Source organism: Azolla caroliniana, unplaced genomic scaffold (genome assembly GCF_043228905.1).
Source record: "Azolla caroliniana isolate FFs.n. ecotype wild unplaced genomic scaffold, voAzoCaro1.0.p SCAF_5, whole genome shotgun sequence".
NCBI lineage: Eukaryota > Viridiplantae > Streptophyta > Polypodiopsida > Salviniales > Salviniaceae > Azolla > Azolla caroliniana.
The window spans coordinates 2,946,517-2,963,821 of record NW_028230440.1 but is presented as its reverse complement, the minus strand read 5'-3'; the positions used below and the strand labels follow the sequence as shown (position 1 = coordinate 2,963,821).

The window sequence follows — 17,305 nt, the reverse complement described above, 5'->3', positions numbered from 1 at the left end:
TATACCGTTTGCTATAACTGATAATATACCATTGCTTGATGACGCCCTTTGCCATCTTTGGATCTCAATGTGCTTGTGTCACTCTTTAGCTTAATTACATGATAGAGAGCATATATAGTTTTGAGCAGGTGATGTATTGATCCATGATCCCAAGCTATCGTATCTCATATGTTTTTCTCAAGTCATGGTCCTTTTCCTTTTCATGTCTCTTGAGACATTCATGACAATGGATTCAAATTAGGCTTGACATGTGAATGCTCAGCTTATAGACACTCGTGCACTGATTTTGGAACTGTTCAGATTCGTAACTATACAGAGTCAGAAATATATTTTAATTCAGAAATGAGAAATAAAAACTTTGGCACCATTTTTCTTGATTGCCATCTCATCACCCATTACCTGTGTGTTGGGGAAGTAGCTATACAATAACAAGAGCCATACAGAATGACTGGAAAACAATGTGTTACATACGGCATAAGATAAAAAATGAGTAGTAGTGTCTGTAAGATGTAGAAATGCCAAGGTAAGAAGCCTTTCTTACGAGTTACTGATTGTCGCACAAGCGCAAAGACTGAAAAGAAATCCCTGCTTCTTACTAGGAATGGCTTGAAATCCCTTCACCTGCATGGAAAGGGAAACATATTTCAGTTTATAAGAACTTCATTTTCTGGCCTTAGACATACTTTGTTTTGAGCAACCAAGGAAAACAATAATGCATACCTTCACCTCATCTGAATCTGCTGCTTTCCAACACAAAAGCCGCTTCGACTTGGAATCTAACCTCCTGAAAAGGGTTGACGCAAATGAGTAAAGAAGATTTACAAAAAGCAGTTTCCTACAGAAATGCTGGTGTATAGTAGAATTTGAGCATTCACATTTGAACTTACAAGTTATCTTCTTCTAGCTTGGCAGCCACCTCACGGGTATTGTAGTCATGTTGTGCCTCTAAACCCTCTTCTTGCTGAATAACAAAACCAAGGCGTAATACATGTTTCTCTATGCTACTGTGCATAGAACCTTCAGATTGCATTTGCTCTGTGGGATATTCATTGTTAGGGACAGCTTCAACCCACGCACTTTCAAGCCTATCTTCAGAAGCAATGATATCATCATCATTAACAGTGATTTTTTGGAAATTACAACTCTTGCTCCGAGGGGTGGCTATTCCAAGATGATTGTCTTTGATTTTTTGAGTAGTCTCTTGAGGCTTTATGAACTCAATAGATCTTCTATTGATTTCTTGCGACATATCCATGCGATGATGCAAACTTCTAGAGTTTGCATTATCCTGAATGGTTTGAAATGGAAGGCATTCATTAGATCCACTATGCACTTCAAGGCTTAGGTTGGCATTAGCCCGAGTGGGTTGAGGCTCTAGTAAATCAGCGTGTTCTCTAAAGGAATTGCACACTCGATGGTCTGAACTTCTCGCATTTTCTGATGTTCTAGAATCTTTGAGATTTACCAATGATGATTTACGTTGCCATAAAGTATTTAACTCATCTCCAGAAGTAGCTGTTGCTCTATCCCTAGTGGAAGAAGCCAGTCTGATCTTCACATCTACAGGATATCCTAAAGTCACTTGAAAGGCGTGTGCTATGCTAGTTCTTGATCTCTCAGCTCGCAAATTACTTTCAACCTCACTAAATTCCAATATTGCAGCTGCAAAACCTGAAAGAAATAGAAAGAACATGAATTTTCTCTCTAAATTATAATCACATGTCTTATCATTTAAGATAAGCAAGATAGGCAACTGTATGTGAACACATCCTTCAGAAATGTGCACATATGTGAACCCACATAGGATAAGAGTCTGAAACCTCATTGATGAACTGGGAGCGTCACCTGTATCTATAAATAGAGGTTGGGCACCTTATGTTTGTAAGTTGAGGGATACCTAATACATTGAAGCGTCCTCTCATTAGTTTGTCATACTCTACTCCACCTCTGGTGGCCATGGTCCTTAAATCTTTGGATTTAACTTCACGATAATTCTGTCAAACTTATTGCGATGATGTGATTGGAGATTCTATAGACCAATGGATGTAGTGTATGCAAGCAAATGACGTAGGATGGCATTAAAATTTGATCCCAAGTCTATGGTTTGGATTGGTGGCAAAACACTAGCCCAGAATGATACTAAAGCAAAAAAGTCAAATCCCAACAGTAAAAGTCATTGTAAGTTCCATACCTTTACTAAGTGAAAGCGAAAGCAATTTTCCTTGCATTTGCAAGAACTTCCTGAGGCTGCTAGAATGCATTGCATCCAGAACTCTTTGCCAAACCTCTTGTAGTTCAAAATCCTTTGTCAACGTCATTTGCCACCTCATTTCTTTGCTTACATCACAAGGAAATGTTAACCAAACATTCTTATCAATGCCAGGAACAAATGCCCCTCGTAGATTGTCACTTCTTGTTTGTGATTGGCAAGTTGCTATGGTTTCTTGATGATTCTGTTCAGCTGAAACTTGCCAACATCCATCTGAAAGAGCAACAGCAGATTCATGATCACTTGCACCCTGTGAAATATGCAAAGGATTCATCTCAGGTGTCCAATCACCAGTATTGGCTCCTGATGAGCTCTGAGGAACACTTGTTTCAAAGGAATAGTTGGGGAATATGTAAGATTGCTCTGGGGCAAACTGAAGTAGAGCTGCGGTTAACCAAGTGGTTCGATCTGATGAATTTCTCAGTTGCTTTTCAGCTTCCAAAAGGGTCTTTAGTGCTTGTTGCAGCCTTCCCATATCCTCCTTAGTTACTGTAACAAGGTCCAAAGTATAGAATAGGTCATGAAATGCAGCAACAAAACAAAATAGTTCAGCATATCATTTACGGAAGAATATCGAATAATCCAGTAATACCTAGTTCAAGCAACTACTTCACATCACAATCTGATGCACATGGAATATGGTTGTACCCACAAACAGGAATGCAAACTGCATGTCATCAGCATATAGATCTCAAGCACTATCATGTGTTAAACACTCGGGGACTCAAAATGCCCAGTTTTATTCTATTTTCAAAATGTTGCCAAGTTTCCATTATTTCCCCAGATACACCTGGTCAGACTGGAAGAACTGACCTTATAATTGCTCAAATACCACATATAGCTGATCGAGAGGGGGTTGACCAATAACATTGCTTAGATCGAAAGGATCAAACACATTATATCAAGACTTTCCATTGGGTTTGCCAAACATTAATGTATGTTCAAGATAAAGAAATAAACTTCAGGATGAAGATTGGTGCAAACAATGATATAATAAAGTTTCGAAAGTTACAGACTATTACATTTTTCTGTCACAGATACGAATCGTAAGGCAGAGTCTAGACTTAGCTTTAGTACTAATAAAGAACGTTCTATATAAATATTTGTTTTCAAACAACACAAAGAACATGAGTAGTTGTTCATACAAGGATAGATCAACAATGCTTACATGGTTTCCTCTGGAAAAACTTTCTTTTCTCTTTCCCCATGGGAATATGATAGCCACCTGCTAGTATCCTTGTGATTAAGCAAGCTAATTGAGAAACAAGATTGAGTGGTTCAACTCCAGATACTGTTAAATTCTTCATGTTCCGAACAGTGTTAACAGTGTCTGCAGATAAAGCAAAATCTAGCAAATCTACTAGCTTCTCGTCAGGTACAAGGCCCATCTGAAAACGAGAATGGAAAGGAACAAATCCCATATTAAAATATTGAAACAAACTACTAAAAGGAAATTTTCCATAGCCAAAAACACCGAAACATCCCTGGGTTTTTTCTTGATTTCTCCAAATCTTAAGTTTTCTTGCTCTGAATGCTCCTATGTTTTTTTTACTTCTTATCAATTGCCTCTTGACTTCTAATAGAAAGGATATGGGCTACTTCAATAATTATACCGATGCGGAAATAAAGAAACCCCCCAGGGTACATGCCAGTATTTCAATTAACATTATTCCTCCAACATGCACACACCAATATTGACCTCTTATCAAAGCACACAAAGGACTTCAGGAAAATTGATACTAACCAAAACGTTTCTAAAGTATGAATTAACTTACCAGTTCTTGTGCCATAGTCAAAGTTATTTTGTGACCCAAAAGGCTGAGCTGATCAAGAATTGTTTCTGCATCTCGTAATGACCCATCACATGTTGATGCAATCAAGCTCAATGCATCTACATCAACTTCCAAGCCTTCTTGAATGGCAATCAATTTCAATCTGTTTATGATTTCACTTTCCTTTATCTTGGAGAAAATGAACTTCTGACACCTTGAGATCACTGCATCGGGTATCTGATCCAAACTGCTCGTAGATAGAATAAACACAATATTTCGCGGCACATCTTCTATTGCTTTCATGAAATAATCCCATGCTTCACTAGAGAGAGTATGACATTCATCAATGATAAAAACACTGTATTTCCAGAAATTCTGTGTACTCATATGCTTCAACAATTTCATGCAACCTTTTTTACCTTTTAAGACCTCTGCATGGAATTCCTTTGTAGTAGAAGCCTTCCCAAACTTTTGTTTTAAGCATTCTACACAAGAACCACACGGCTTTGTTTCATCTGAGGTGCAATTTAAGGCCATGGCAAAGACTTTTGCACATGATGTTTTACCTGTGCCTCGAGGACCATAGAAGATATATACAGGTGCAACCTTCTCTTTTGACAAAGCATTAGATAGGGATTGGATAATTAAGTTTTGCCCCACAATATCCTCAAAGCATTTTGGCATATACTTCTGGCTTAAACTAAGGTTGTTAGCATCATGTAGATCTCTAGGGAACTCAAGAGTTTCTTTATTATGTCCTGTATTTCTATATGTTTCACTTGGGCTTGAGTGGAGACTTTGTTCAAGTAAAGGAAGGCTTTCTAATTCCGTGTTAAATGAGGTTTCAGAAAAGTCTGAAGTTGTGATAGGAGTGGATTCTTGAGAGGAACTCCATTGATCTCGAGGAAATACCTTATCAAGCTCTCTAATATGAGTATCTGACGTCCCGTAGCTATCTATGGTCCCATAGCTACTATTTTGGTTTGCCATATCTAACTGCCTTTTTGCCTTACCCTGGATCTTATTTAAATTCCACGATCCATTACAGCCATTTTGGGGCAGTTCAGAGATTTCGAGCTCAAAGTTGCCTAACTCTGCACTTCCCATTTCTAACTCCGATGATCTCCAATTGCATTTGTCTTGAATGTCCATGGTGTGATCATAAGAAGGAGAAATTGTATAAGATTTTCTTCCTTTTTGTGTCTTATTCCTCCTTGTATTTCTATGTGTTGGCTTAGATTTACTCACACATTCACAAGGTGCATTACCACTTTCTGAATGTCTATCTGACGTTAATTCTTCTTGTTGTTTTCCACGAGTGCCTGATAGCAAGTAATATCCTTCTCGCATTTTGGGATGATGCTTCTTAAGAGAAGAAAATGCATAAGATGACTTCATCTCTGGATCCCAATTATACAAAGTAGGAGGAGAATATTTTCCATTGATTTGTGAATCATGTTTCATTCTATTCTCGTCTTCTTTTTCATCCACAACATATCTTACAGCATCATTACCTGGTCTTTTATTCTCCATTTCTACAGACTCCATTCTTCTCTCAAAGCTTTTGCAGTCTATAGAGTTAGGTGGAGACGAGAAGAATTTCTGTTCATATACATCCATCTCTGTTTCTCTGTGCTTTTGCATAGACGTTACTGGACAAATCATTGATACATCTCTCAGAGATGAAGTCATCTTCAGGGAAGATATCTCCCTAACAAGAGAGTAACCACATGAGGGAGCTTTATCTATGTTTTCCATTCTTCTTCCATTCTGCAAGTAATGCAAGTCACGGTTCAGATAAAAACAATTTGTCAGTGAAGGTATTTCTTGCAATGAATGAGAATGAACTAGTGGAGACCTGAGAATTCTTTCAGCCAGTAGTTTTCACTACCATCACTGAAAGAAAACGGAGAGGCAAGACAGATGAAAGAAACAAAGAGAACATGGCTGAACAAATATCCAACATGGAAAGATGAGAAACTGCTCATCGTACATTAATAATGCAAAGTAGGTTTTTTATCAGAGGAATAGCTTAGATTTCAATCAGAAAAAAGACAGAAAAAAGACAGAGAAGGGACGGCAAAAGTCACACTATAATCCGCTCATTATGCATCATTTATGCAAAATATGACATCCACATGCTTCTTACGAGATAAGGACGCCCTAGATTTTCTATCAGAAAAAACCAGGTGCATACAAAGAGATATATCACAGCCTAAAAATCCCATTGAAGAAAAGGAAACATGTTTCAGGCTTAGCTCTAGTTTTAGACTGGTCGTCGAGAAGATGCATTATAGAGAATGGATCGAAATGCTCATCCGAGAAATTTTTCTAGATTTCCAGCAGAGATGACAGAAAACATAATTTTGAAATTACAGAATTTTTTCTAGATTTCCAGCAGAAATTCACATAGCAGACACTTATCCTAGAGATGAAATCAATTTGAACGTTTCTACAATCTAGGCAGCCAGAAGTGGATTCACAGAAGAAGAAGATGTTACCTTGAGGAAGAAGATTACTTCTGAAGATTTTACTAACTTTTGAGAGAGAAAAATCCTTCAGAACCTGTCCATGTCTAGATAATGATAGCAATAGAGTCGCGTAAGAAGAAGCTGCATTCGAGATAAATAAGAACTAGAAATTACAGAGAAAGAAGAAAAAGTGGATGACGACGAAAATTGATGAAGAAAATGCAGACCATAATTGTGACGGTGATGATGAAGACAAAGCTGGCAATGAAGATGAGATGGAGATGGAGATGGAGATGGAGATGAACAAAGAATAAAGGAGAAAGAATAAGAAGAAAATGAAGATGAAGATGAAGATGACGAAAGAAGAAAGAAGAAGAGGAAGAATGAACTGAAGAAAAACCTTAAAACAAATTAATGGAGTAAAGAAGGAAGGAAAGGAGGGAGTAGTTACCGAGGAGGCTGAGCGCATGACGAGGGGGGCAAGAAGAGAAGCCTTTTTTATTAATGGACTTTAACTCCCTGTTTTGTGCAGAAGAAGAGACTGTAGATCGTGCAGCTAAACAGCTCCAAAAGAGGATATGGCGAACGACTGATCGATCAGACAGAAAGACAGAAAGAAAAATATTTTAATTGACAGTGACCAGGAAAAGCAGAGAAAAACACGAGTTAAATAGAAGAAGTGAGAATTTGAGTGAAAAAGAAAGAAAGAGAGAGCGACGGTGGATGCCACGTCAGTGCCCCAACCCTCCGACGTGGAAGCCACGTGTCAATCTCCTCCCCGCCCTCCCCGCCACGTCATCCCTTCTCCTAGGTGGTTTGCCCAACGTTCCCTCGCTGACGTGGCCCTCCAGATGCAGGAAAGTGGGAGTCAGCCCGTGACGTGGACGGTCCACCGCTGACGTGGCTCCCATGTCCTGTCTGCCGCATCTCGCCGGGACTGACGCCACGCTGGCAGGAGAACCAAAAATGTGGAGTATCTCAGTATCTATTTGTGCAGGACACGTGTACTTTAACGCCGGGCCAGTCCCCGATGACGTGGCGCTTGACGTTGCTGACCTGGATACATGTGCCTCGCACGTGACAGACCAATAGTAAAATTAAAAAAAACAGCTTGTTTATTTTGTTACTATTAAGTTTTCATAAAATAAAAAAATGAAAAGCAGAAGAGCAGGAACTTTTCAGAGCTCTTGAATGGCTTTCTGTCTGTTTGTTTTTTTGTTTTGTTGAGGTTTTGTTGAGTTATTGTGACACCTACCCCTGAAAAAATTACTGCTTTGTTTTTCTTGAAGTTTTGATGAATTAGAGTCATGGCCCTTTGAAATTAGTGTAATGACCCCTTGATGAAAATTTGTAATGATTTGGTCACTGCCATGCAATGAGCATCTCTTTGGCTTGTGCATACTTTGTACCTAGAGCCTTATGGCAACACCTATAGTCAGCCCCACTTGACCTACACATTTTTCCCGTCGAGTAACATAGACAAGACACATTTGTATAGAATAGTTGAGCTTTTTCAGTAGTGCCACTATGCATAATAGATATGGATCCTTCTCTTACTAAGTGGGTGTGCTTCTTTTTCGGCCATTGCAATTTGCAACTGGATGTAGTAGTAAGGTGTTACACGTTTTTCCTCCATTAAAAACTAAGTTTCCTTTTTGGCAGTGCCACTTGGTGTAGTTTTTCTTTGTCTCTCCTTGTCTAAGTGTCTTCCATGTAAGCAGCCTCTAAGTTACAACTTCAACTTATAGTTGAATGTTGTTTTATTAAATATAGTTGAGTGTTTTTACAATGTCCATGTACATACATAACTATTTTCTATCTCCTCATATTCTATGTGATACTAGTTGATTTCTCTCTTCTAAAACTTCTCCATAGGGCAATCTAATTGGTTTGAGCATTCCACCAAATACACAATAACTCCATTTTTTAGCACTTTTGCTCAACCACGATGCTAATGAAACTAAGCCATAACGCTTGCAAAAAATTGTATTGTTCGTCAGGCGTCTTCCATTTATTATTTCATCTCAATGTCTATATTTATCTTTAATGTTCAAGCTCATTGGTTAGATGTTACTCACATGTAGTAAGTAAAGTGTTGGGAAAAGCCAAGTGGCCATTGTTTAGCTTGCTCTAATGAATTTTCCGTGGCAAAAATTGTATCTTCAAGTTAACATATTTTGAGTCGTCAAGTTGGTCAATATCAATCACAACTATATTTGAAACTATATCTATAAATGAGATATTACATGAAAATGAAGAAATATTTATGAAACGGAACATGCTAAAATGGTGATGAATTCCTGTGAGTTCATTGTGAATAGAGACACACACCCTACTATGTTTTCTTTGCAATGCATTTTAGTTTTTTTGGTGGACCATAATGATCTTTATCAAGCATGATTTTTATGTTCTAACTTGAATCTCAGTCCATTTTTTATGAAATTGAATGTCCATTCTAGAAACTTTAATGTAGAGGGTGTAATACATCGTCATAGTATTGGACATTAAAATATTTACTAGAACATGTTTTAGACAAAAGATTCATGAAGAATGTAACAAAATTTTTAACTTCGTGTTCAACTCCGTGTCTTACATATATATATTGATGAACGACGAAGTTTTGCTTCACCAACCATGGAACACTTCCTTAGGTATGAATTACTATTACTAGGTAGCTACTTATTGGGAAGTGGAAAAAGCCTTACCATCTCAAACTCAGCACAAGTCTCTTGGACTTGCATAATTGTTTTGTAGTCCTACTAAGGAGAAGTTGTAAGGAGAAGGCCTAAAATAGCCAATGTATTGTACAATCTAAATAATATATCAATGTCACGTTCATAAGCAAAAAATTCTCTATTTCTTTGATTCCCTTAGGTAAACTGTCTTTGTTTTTTGGAAAAAAAAAACTTTGTCATATTTCATAATTGTGTTGAGAGTTTGTAGTATCCCTAGGAAACATTTATCTATGATACAATACTAAATAGCATAACAAATGTTCATACAACACTTATCTTCTCAATTATATAAAATTGTTAAGACATTTCAACCACACACACACACATTGTTAGATAATATTTTCATACGTATTATCTAGTGAAGATGTTGCCAAAGGAATGAATTAACAATGCAATTCATTACTTTTTATTGGTACATTGCTTCTTATTATGATGGTGGCATGATCGTATATTTGTTCAAGGTTTTAAAACTCCACTATAGGAGAAACAACTAAACTTTCATTCATTTTCTTACTTTCTCATTGTATAGAATTCCTCTTGCTACATGAATTTAGTTAAGACAAGAATCATGTTTTATGTTTGTCCAACAATTTAATGTATCATGGTTAATATGCTAGGGGTGCAAGTATTAATGATTATTCTAACAATCTTTTGGCAAGGGAAGCCAATTTGGCAATGATTATTCCTAAGAACAATTGTCATAGGTTAAATAATTTGACCCAATATTTTCCAACTAACATTTTCGAATTAAGTGAAAACTATGGTAAACAAAGACCCTAGAGTCCTCATCCAACAATGGTCATCCTCTCCCTTTCTTGAATCAGTGGGCATCCAAATAAGATGGAAATATCGTGTTCCTACAGGGAATTGTCTATAACACCCTCATCTGTAAAAGTTTATAACTAATGGAAGGAGATTTTTTTTGGAAAAAAAAACAAAGACCCTAGATTCTAGTTTATGACACCCGGTTGCATGGATGATAGTACTAAAAGATGCTTGCAAACTACACAAATACGTTATCCTAAAATGTATGAATAAGGTATGATTTATTTGAATTATATCCTTACGATACTAATATAGTTAGAAAATACAATTAGTAATGTGTTATAGTTAGCATTTTTTCAAATGTATGACTGCTTCGAAATGCATATTCTAACCCACTATGTAATCACAATTGATAGAATGGCAAGTTGTGTATGTATATCCACAATTAGGTGTATTTATTTGTGTATATATCTACATATATATGAGTTCACTCTATAATATTGTAAGGGTGATGCTTTTGTTGTGCTTTATTTTGTCACATTATATCTTTTTATTGTTCCTACTACTATATTGTTGTTGTCATTGTTACACGAGTAAGTGTGTATATTGAGGAACATGTAACCACGACACATGATTTCAACATAAGGGATTTAAAAACCCTTGTTTTACACATCTTTTCAAACAGGATAGTACCATTTGAAGTAAGTATCCACACTGTGAATAGGAAAAGAAGTTTTATTAATGAAATCTGTAAATGTAAGGGATTCTTTATATAGGTCATGTGACATGCTATATACAAATCCAAATTTCCATGTATGCACTTTGTTAAGTACCTATTATATACTTAACCAACATGGAAATTCGCATTGACATGTGGAGACAATGTAATGTGTGTGTGTGTGTGTGAGAGAGAGAGAGAGAGAGAGAGAGAGAGAGAGAGAGAGAGATTATATTATTGTCTTTAGAGGTCAAATATGACCTATGAGACCAAAAATATTTCATTTCACGTGATACATGTGAAAGTGAATAACAACTCTTAATGTTCAAGAACTTTACCAATGAATGTTGCAATCAAGAGTGCACATTGTGGTTGTGACCGAAATTCATGTAAGGATTGGGCTTGGTCGAAGATGAGTGGAAAGCATGGTTAAATATGATTAAAGGCGGAGAGAGCATTGTATCAAAGTGTGATACTCAGATTCTCAAACTTGTTTAGGGCAAAGCGAGCATAGTGGACCACTCTTAGCATGTGCCCTAACACCCTGACTCACATCGCAATGCATGTAAGCTAAGTCGCATGGAAACAATGGTTCGAATAGAAGCCAATGGGATGGGCTTTAACATATATCGATGTGTACGATTTCCCCGTTTCATGAAGAATATGGTTTTGTAGTTAGGTGCAACATGTGTAGTATAATGTGTAAAGCGTGAGCCTCCACATTTTTCGTATGTCATGATACATTGGTATTGCAAAAAGGCCTCATTTATAGAGGAATCTAGTGATGCATCATGAAGCAAATGTGTTGCATCCCATCAACCAAACCACTTTGTCATATCTTGCATCCAACCGGAACACAAAATTTTGCTTTTATGCGTCTTTAGGATCTTTTTGCTTGCTTCCCATGCGATTCCAGGAAGTCGATGTGAGAGACTTTTTTGAACCTTAAGCATGTATTCAACAACCCTTTCCATGGCCATAATCTCAATGGAAAGTGATCATGTCTCAAGGAGGAGGATGTATGACGTTTGTTTCTTAACTTGTAGAAACTTTGTAAAAAAATGTTTTTGGACATTTTCAAACTCTTTCCAAGTAGATTTAGGGATGCTATCACCCCATACTTCCACCCCATAGAAAAGCACCAGTGTCGAAAGTGTCAAAAAGGTATTTCTTGAGGACCCAACACTTTTTGGACATTTTCAAACTCTTTCCAAGTAGATTTAGGGATGTTATCACCCCATACTTCCACCCCATAGAAAAGCACCTGTGTCACCAAAGTGTCAAAAAGGTATTTCTTGAGGACCCAACACTTAATATCTCCACTATTGCATGTGTTGTCAAATGCGTAATATGCTCGGTTTCCTGCCTCTATACGGAGTGTAGCACATTCATTCCATCTATGATTTGAAGGAACTTCAAGGCCATGATATTCAAAGCTTTCCACACATTCAAGTGGCTCATTATTGTACATAATGCATGACTTGTCTGTTTTTTTTTGGGTCTTCACAAGCATAATCTTTGTTTTAGAGCTATTGGCACTTAATTTAGTATGCATGCAAATCAATGCATTCATAAGATTTTGCGCATCTCCTAAAGTATTTGCAAAAAGCATCATTCACATATAGCAAAAACATAATGACAACATCCCTAATTGCAACTTCTTCAACACCTTCCTTTACGAACTTTTTTTTTCCATAAAAATTATCCTCCATTAGTATTAAGATTAAAGTAGCCAAAGGCAAGATACAAGATAATCCAACATTACAATGAATATGGTGTAACCAATCTTTCTAGATAAAGATAAAGGCAAGATAAAAGATAATATCGGTGAACTTCTCCCTAAGTAATATTGTTGCCCTACCAGCGTCCATATCACCAAGTAATGTTGATGCCATGCCAAAGCCCCTAACATCAATTCCATTGTATTCAACATGTAGTGATATATCTTCTTTCACAATGATTCCTTAATCGTTGCTACATGTAAGAGTTCATCATATCCAAATGATCTAGATGAACATACCATATGAAAATACTGGTTCTCTACTCAATCCAATCTCCTTAGACTCTCATGCAAATTTGCTTCTGCCTCCGCCACCATCTTCGCTCATCGTTGTATAAACTAAAAACAAATAAATGTGCTTCAAAATATTTCCACATCAGCCATCTCTCCATTTTCCATGAAATTCCTGTATAGACAACAAAGAAAAAATTAGTTGTCCTCATCCACTCATGACATTTTGCTTCAACCCTCGACAACATCCTCACTCATCCTTTCAAAAATAAATCAACTTCCTTTTCCACAACATCAATCTTGCTAGTCATTGCCTGAGTCTTGTATCTCTCTATTTTCAACAATTTCATGTACATACACAAAACATAATTAATCCACTCTCCTCACCCTCATAAAACCTTGCTTCTACCTCCACCACCATCTTCACTCATCATTCTGAAAATTGAAAGTAAATAAGACTGCTTCAAAAATTTCCACATCAACTATCTCTCCATTTTGCATCAAGATCCTCTTGCCATTCATCACTCGAGTCCTATACCTACAAAAACCAGAATGAATCCACTCTCCTGAAACCCTCATGAAACCTTGCTTCTACCTCCACCACCATCTTCACTCATCCTTCCAAAATTAAATTAGCTTCATTTTCCACTACAACCATCTTGCCATTCATCACCCAATTCCTGTACCTACAAAAACTAGAATGAATCCATTCTCCTCAAACCCTCATGAAACCTTGCTTCCGCCTCCGCCACCATCTTCACTCATCCTTTCAAAATAAATCAGTTTCGTTTTCCACTACAACCATCTTGCCATTCATCGCCCGAGTTCTGTACCTACAAAAAGAAGACCAGAATGAATCCACTCTCCTCAAACCCTCATGAAACCTTGCTTCTACCTCCGCCACCATCTTCACTCATCATTCTAAAAACTGAAAATAAATAAGTCTGCTTCAAAAAAACTTCCACATCAAAGCATCTCGCCATTTTCCATCAAAATCCTCTCCATTTTTAGTACTTTCCTGTATATACACACTCCTCAGATCATCATGAAAATTTGTATTTGCCTCCGTCCCCGTCTTCATTCATCATTCTAAAAGTTACAATAACTAAATATGCTTCAAAATAATTCCACAACAACCCTCTCGCCATTTTCACCAAATTCCATGTTGTCTACACTGAGAACGGTGCTGGTGGCAGAAACAACCAACGAGGTGGAACGTAATTCCACTTAACATTATCACCTACATCCAACAAAATAGGAATAGTTGCCCAAACTCTACGAATTCTTCTTCTTTTCCGATTAGCTTTATTTCCATAACCCTTATAACTATCATACTCACCTTTTACTGTATGTATCACTAATTCCCAAAAGGTCTTAACCTGATCCACAACATGAATTTGTTCATCGTTGTATAGTTTGGAACATCTCGCTTTCCACAAAACCCATAGGGCCAAAGAGGAAACAATCTGCCACACATAACACTGCGAGAAGAACTTGATTCCCGGTATAGAGGTTGAAATAGAGTACACCTGAAAACTTTTTACCTGTAAAGTCAATGAAGAATTATGATAATGATAAAAAGCCTTTTGCTGATCCAACGTTCCCTAGAATACTACACCCCACGTGAAAATGGCTGACCTATACTTTCGACCTAATAACCTAAGAATTCGAAACCAAAAACTTTTGGCCGCAACACATTCCCAAAAAACATGATGCAATGTCTCAACTGCAAACCCACACATAACACATGATCTATTAGGCATTGTTCCCTTCAATAAACCTCCTATTGGCAAGGCATAATGAATCATCAACCATCGAAAATGTAATACCTTATTCATACACTTAAGTGGCCAAAATTGTTTCCAGAACTTCAACATATGTGAGGATGACACATTACCTTCGTCCCAATATTTTTTCCCCGTAGGTACCGATTCACTCTAATTCAAAAGAAAATTCCTAAGTCCAAACGCCACAGAATATGTGAAGAATGGGAGGACCTTCGTTTGCGAAGTGTCGGATCTAGACAGCTTCCAACCATAATCAGACGGATCCCAATGCAAATAAGCAATTGGCCTAGATGGTAAAACCCAAATATGAGATGAATATTTAGCAATTAAGGGATTAGGATCTATAAAGATGTTTTTATCTAATCGAGCAATTACTCGCATTGGTAACTGATTTGTAGAAGACATAATTGGAGCCTCCTCCTCCACTAAAAACAGTCTACCATTATCCGGAACTTCATAAAAATAATGGCTGCCATTTTGATGGTACAAAACGAGGTCTTATAAGTATATTAAGAGTCGAAAACATACCATACCAATTCTGAAAATGGTTGAACTGCATAGTTGGCATTGTTACCTGAAATACCGTGGACACTTGAGAGAACATAATATTTACCCCTCTTAAATTGGACAACCTATTCCTTTACGAACTTGACAACCATTTCTCCCAATTCATCAATGCATAAACCAAATAGAGTTGGTGAGAGTGGACATCCTTGCTTAACACCAATAGTGCTATTAAAAAATCTGAAAGTTTATCGCTCATACACACATAACATATAACCTTCTCATATATTTGGGAGATTGCAAGCATATATTCACTTGGCACCTTCAGTTCTTCCATTCGCCTCCAAAGATTCTCATGAGGTGCCATATCAAAAGCTTTCTTAAAGTCTACGAAGCAACAATATAAACTTTTCCCTCCAAGGCGACTTTCCTACATTAATAATCGAAGGGTGATGTCAAGGTGATCAATGGTGCTATGGTGTTTTTGAAATCTAGCTTGTCCATAAGCTCTCTTACCATTTTTTTTCAACCCATGCACATATCTTTGATTCCATTATATATCCAAATAGTTTTGCCATTAGTGAGCAAACCATGATGGTTCGGAAGTTCTTTACGTTATGTTAAGGTTTGATCCAATTTGTAGTCTAATTGTATGACATATCATGTTGAGCATGATTAAACATATTGCTTATCCATACATGTGCTTCCTTTCTCGTCCATTTGAGCATTTGAGCCTTCATACATTCAAGATCGCTTAACTTTCGAGAGGCCAATTTTAAGTCCTATGCATATATCTTCGATTGTAAAGAAGGGACTGTCATATGTGAAAGAGAACCATAACACATCATCTTTCTAGCAAGAGATAACTCTCATATAGGTTCTTACAATGCATAGACAAGTCAAGAAGAGTTAAGTCACTATAACTTTGAACACATTCCCCTTTTAGATTTCCCCAAAATTTAGCACATGCATACACGTTCTCTTGCATTTGGAGAAATTGTCAAGATTGTAACTTCCTATATTCTTCTCATTCTTTGAATAAGCCTTTTGTACTCATGCAAATGCTTTTGGTAATTTTCCTTTTTCTTAATTACATCCAAAATCATAAGGCGCTTTCGAGCTTCATGATATTCTTTAGCAAACCATTTTTTCTTTGAACTACATTTCTTGATTCATTTCCAAGATGTGTGCTTGGTCAAAAAACATTTGTTTGCGCATGAGAGAATGACTTTCTTAAAAGCTTCTCATTTGCATTCTAGTGTGGCACCATGTTGCATCTTTGTCATTTGTAATATATATTCAACCATCTTGGAATACATGGGTGCTCGCATAAGGTTCATCCTCAAGTGGGGTTGTTTATTATCTTCAATGACCTAAGTTTTCACAATCAAAACTATGCAAACATTTCAGGTCAATACATAAAGCCCTATGATTGGATTCCGATGTCTGTTCACCAAGTGAGAACTTATGTATACGATCTAAAATACCTTCAAAAAGTAGCACATAGTCAATTAAACTACTTCTATTGTGTTTTCTACATGTAAAACCATTAGTGTTAGGCCATAAGGGGACACCATTTGCAATAAGCAATTTGGTACGCTTGCACATTTGTACAAGTAACTTCTCAAATGGGTTCATATATTTTTCATCGCTAGAAGAGTGGCTATACATTTGTATATCCTCTCTCTCTCTCTCTCTCTCATCATCATCTTTGTACATCTATCTCTCTCTTTGTCTCATCAACATACTCGTAGCCATCGTGTGATTACTGTCCGCACTCCTTGTTACGACCTTGCGGTCATAAAACTCATAACTTGTACGGGCATTCGTCACCAAAGACAATAACTTCCCCTTTGGATTTTGGTCTCAATGGGAGAAACAAGAGGCTAAGTTGAAAGATTTTGGACCTCTCAAAATCAGGTTAGTTGCTAATTAGTTGTACAAGAGTTTTCTTTAATTTTTTTAGCTTTCTAAAGTTTCTTATTTCCCTCTTTGTTTTCTTTTTCTTTTGGTATTGATGGCACACCATGATTAAGTGCTAATCATGAGAACAACCTACCCAAACTCAAGACATTAAGAACTTGTCAAGAATTTGAGGAATGTGCAATATTCCTTAAAATCACAACTTTAGTATAGGCAAAAGCACAATAGTTAAAGTCCCACCTAACAATCGGCAACGGTTCGGTTCCGTTTGAGAGTGTCAAAACTGAACTGTTGAATTTTTTTGAAACTTTAACTAAACTTAATCGAACCACGAAACCATTTAAAAAATG

General features: G+C 37.0%; 1 protein-coding gene across 2 annotated transcripts; it reads right to left on the bottom strand.

The window, feature by feature from the left end:
• Positions 1-301: 301 nt before the first annotated feature.
• LOC147863642 (uncharacterized) lies at positions 302-7,011 on the bottom strand. Of its 2 annotated transcripts, none has more exons than XM_087319364.1 (7): positions 6,964-7,011; positions 4,045-5,811; positions 3,438-3,657; positions 2,192-2,758; positions 888-1,671; positions 721-784; positions 302-621 (listed from the first exon to the last, which is right to left on the bottom strand). In XM_087319364.1, exons 1-7 carry the CDS (start codon positions 6,979-6,981, stop codon positions 538-540), a joined length of 3,504 nt encoding a protein of 1,167 aa, XP_087175490.1. In that variant the 5' UTR covers positions 6,982-7,011; the 3' UTR covers positions 302-537. The 2 variants fall into 2 exon arrangements, with proteins under 2 accessions (XP_087175490.1, XP_087175491.1); XM_087319365.1 differs by lacking the exon at positions 6,964-7,011 and adding an exon at positions 6,543-6,701.
• Between the last annotated feature and the right edge of the window lie 10,294 nt (positions 7,012-17,305).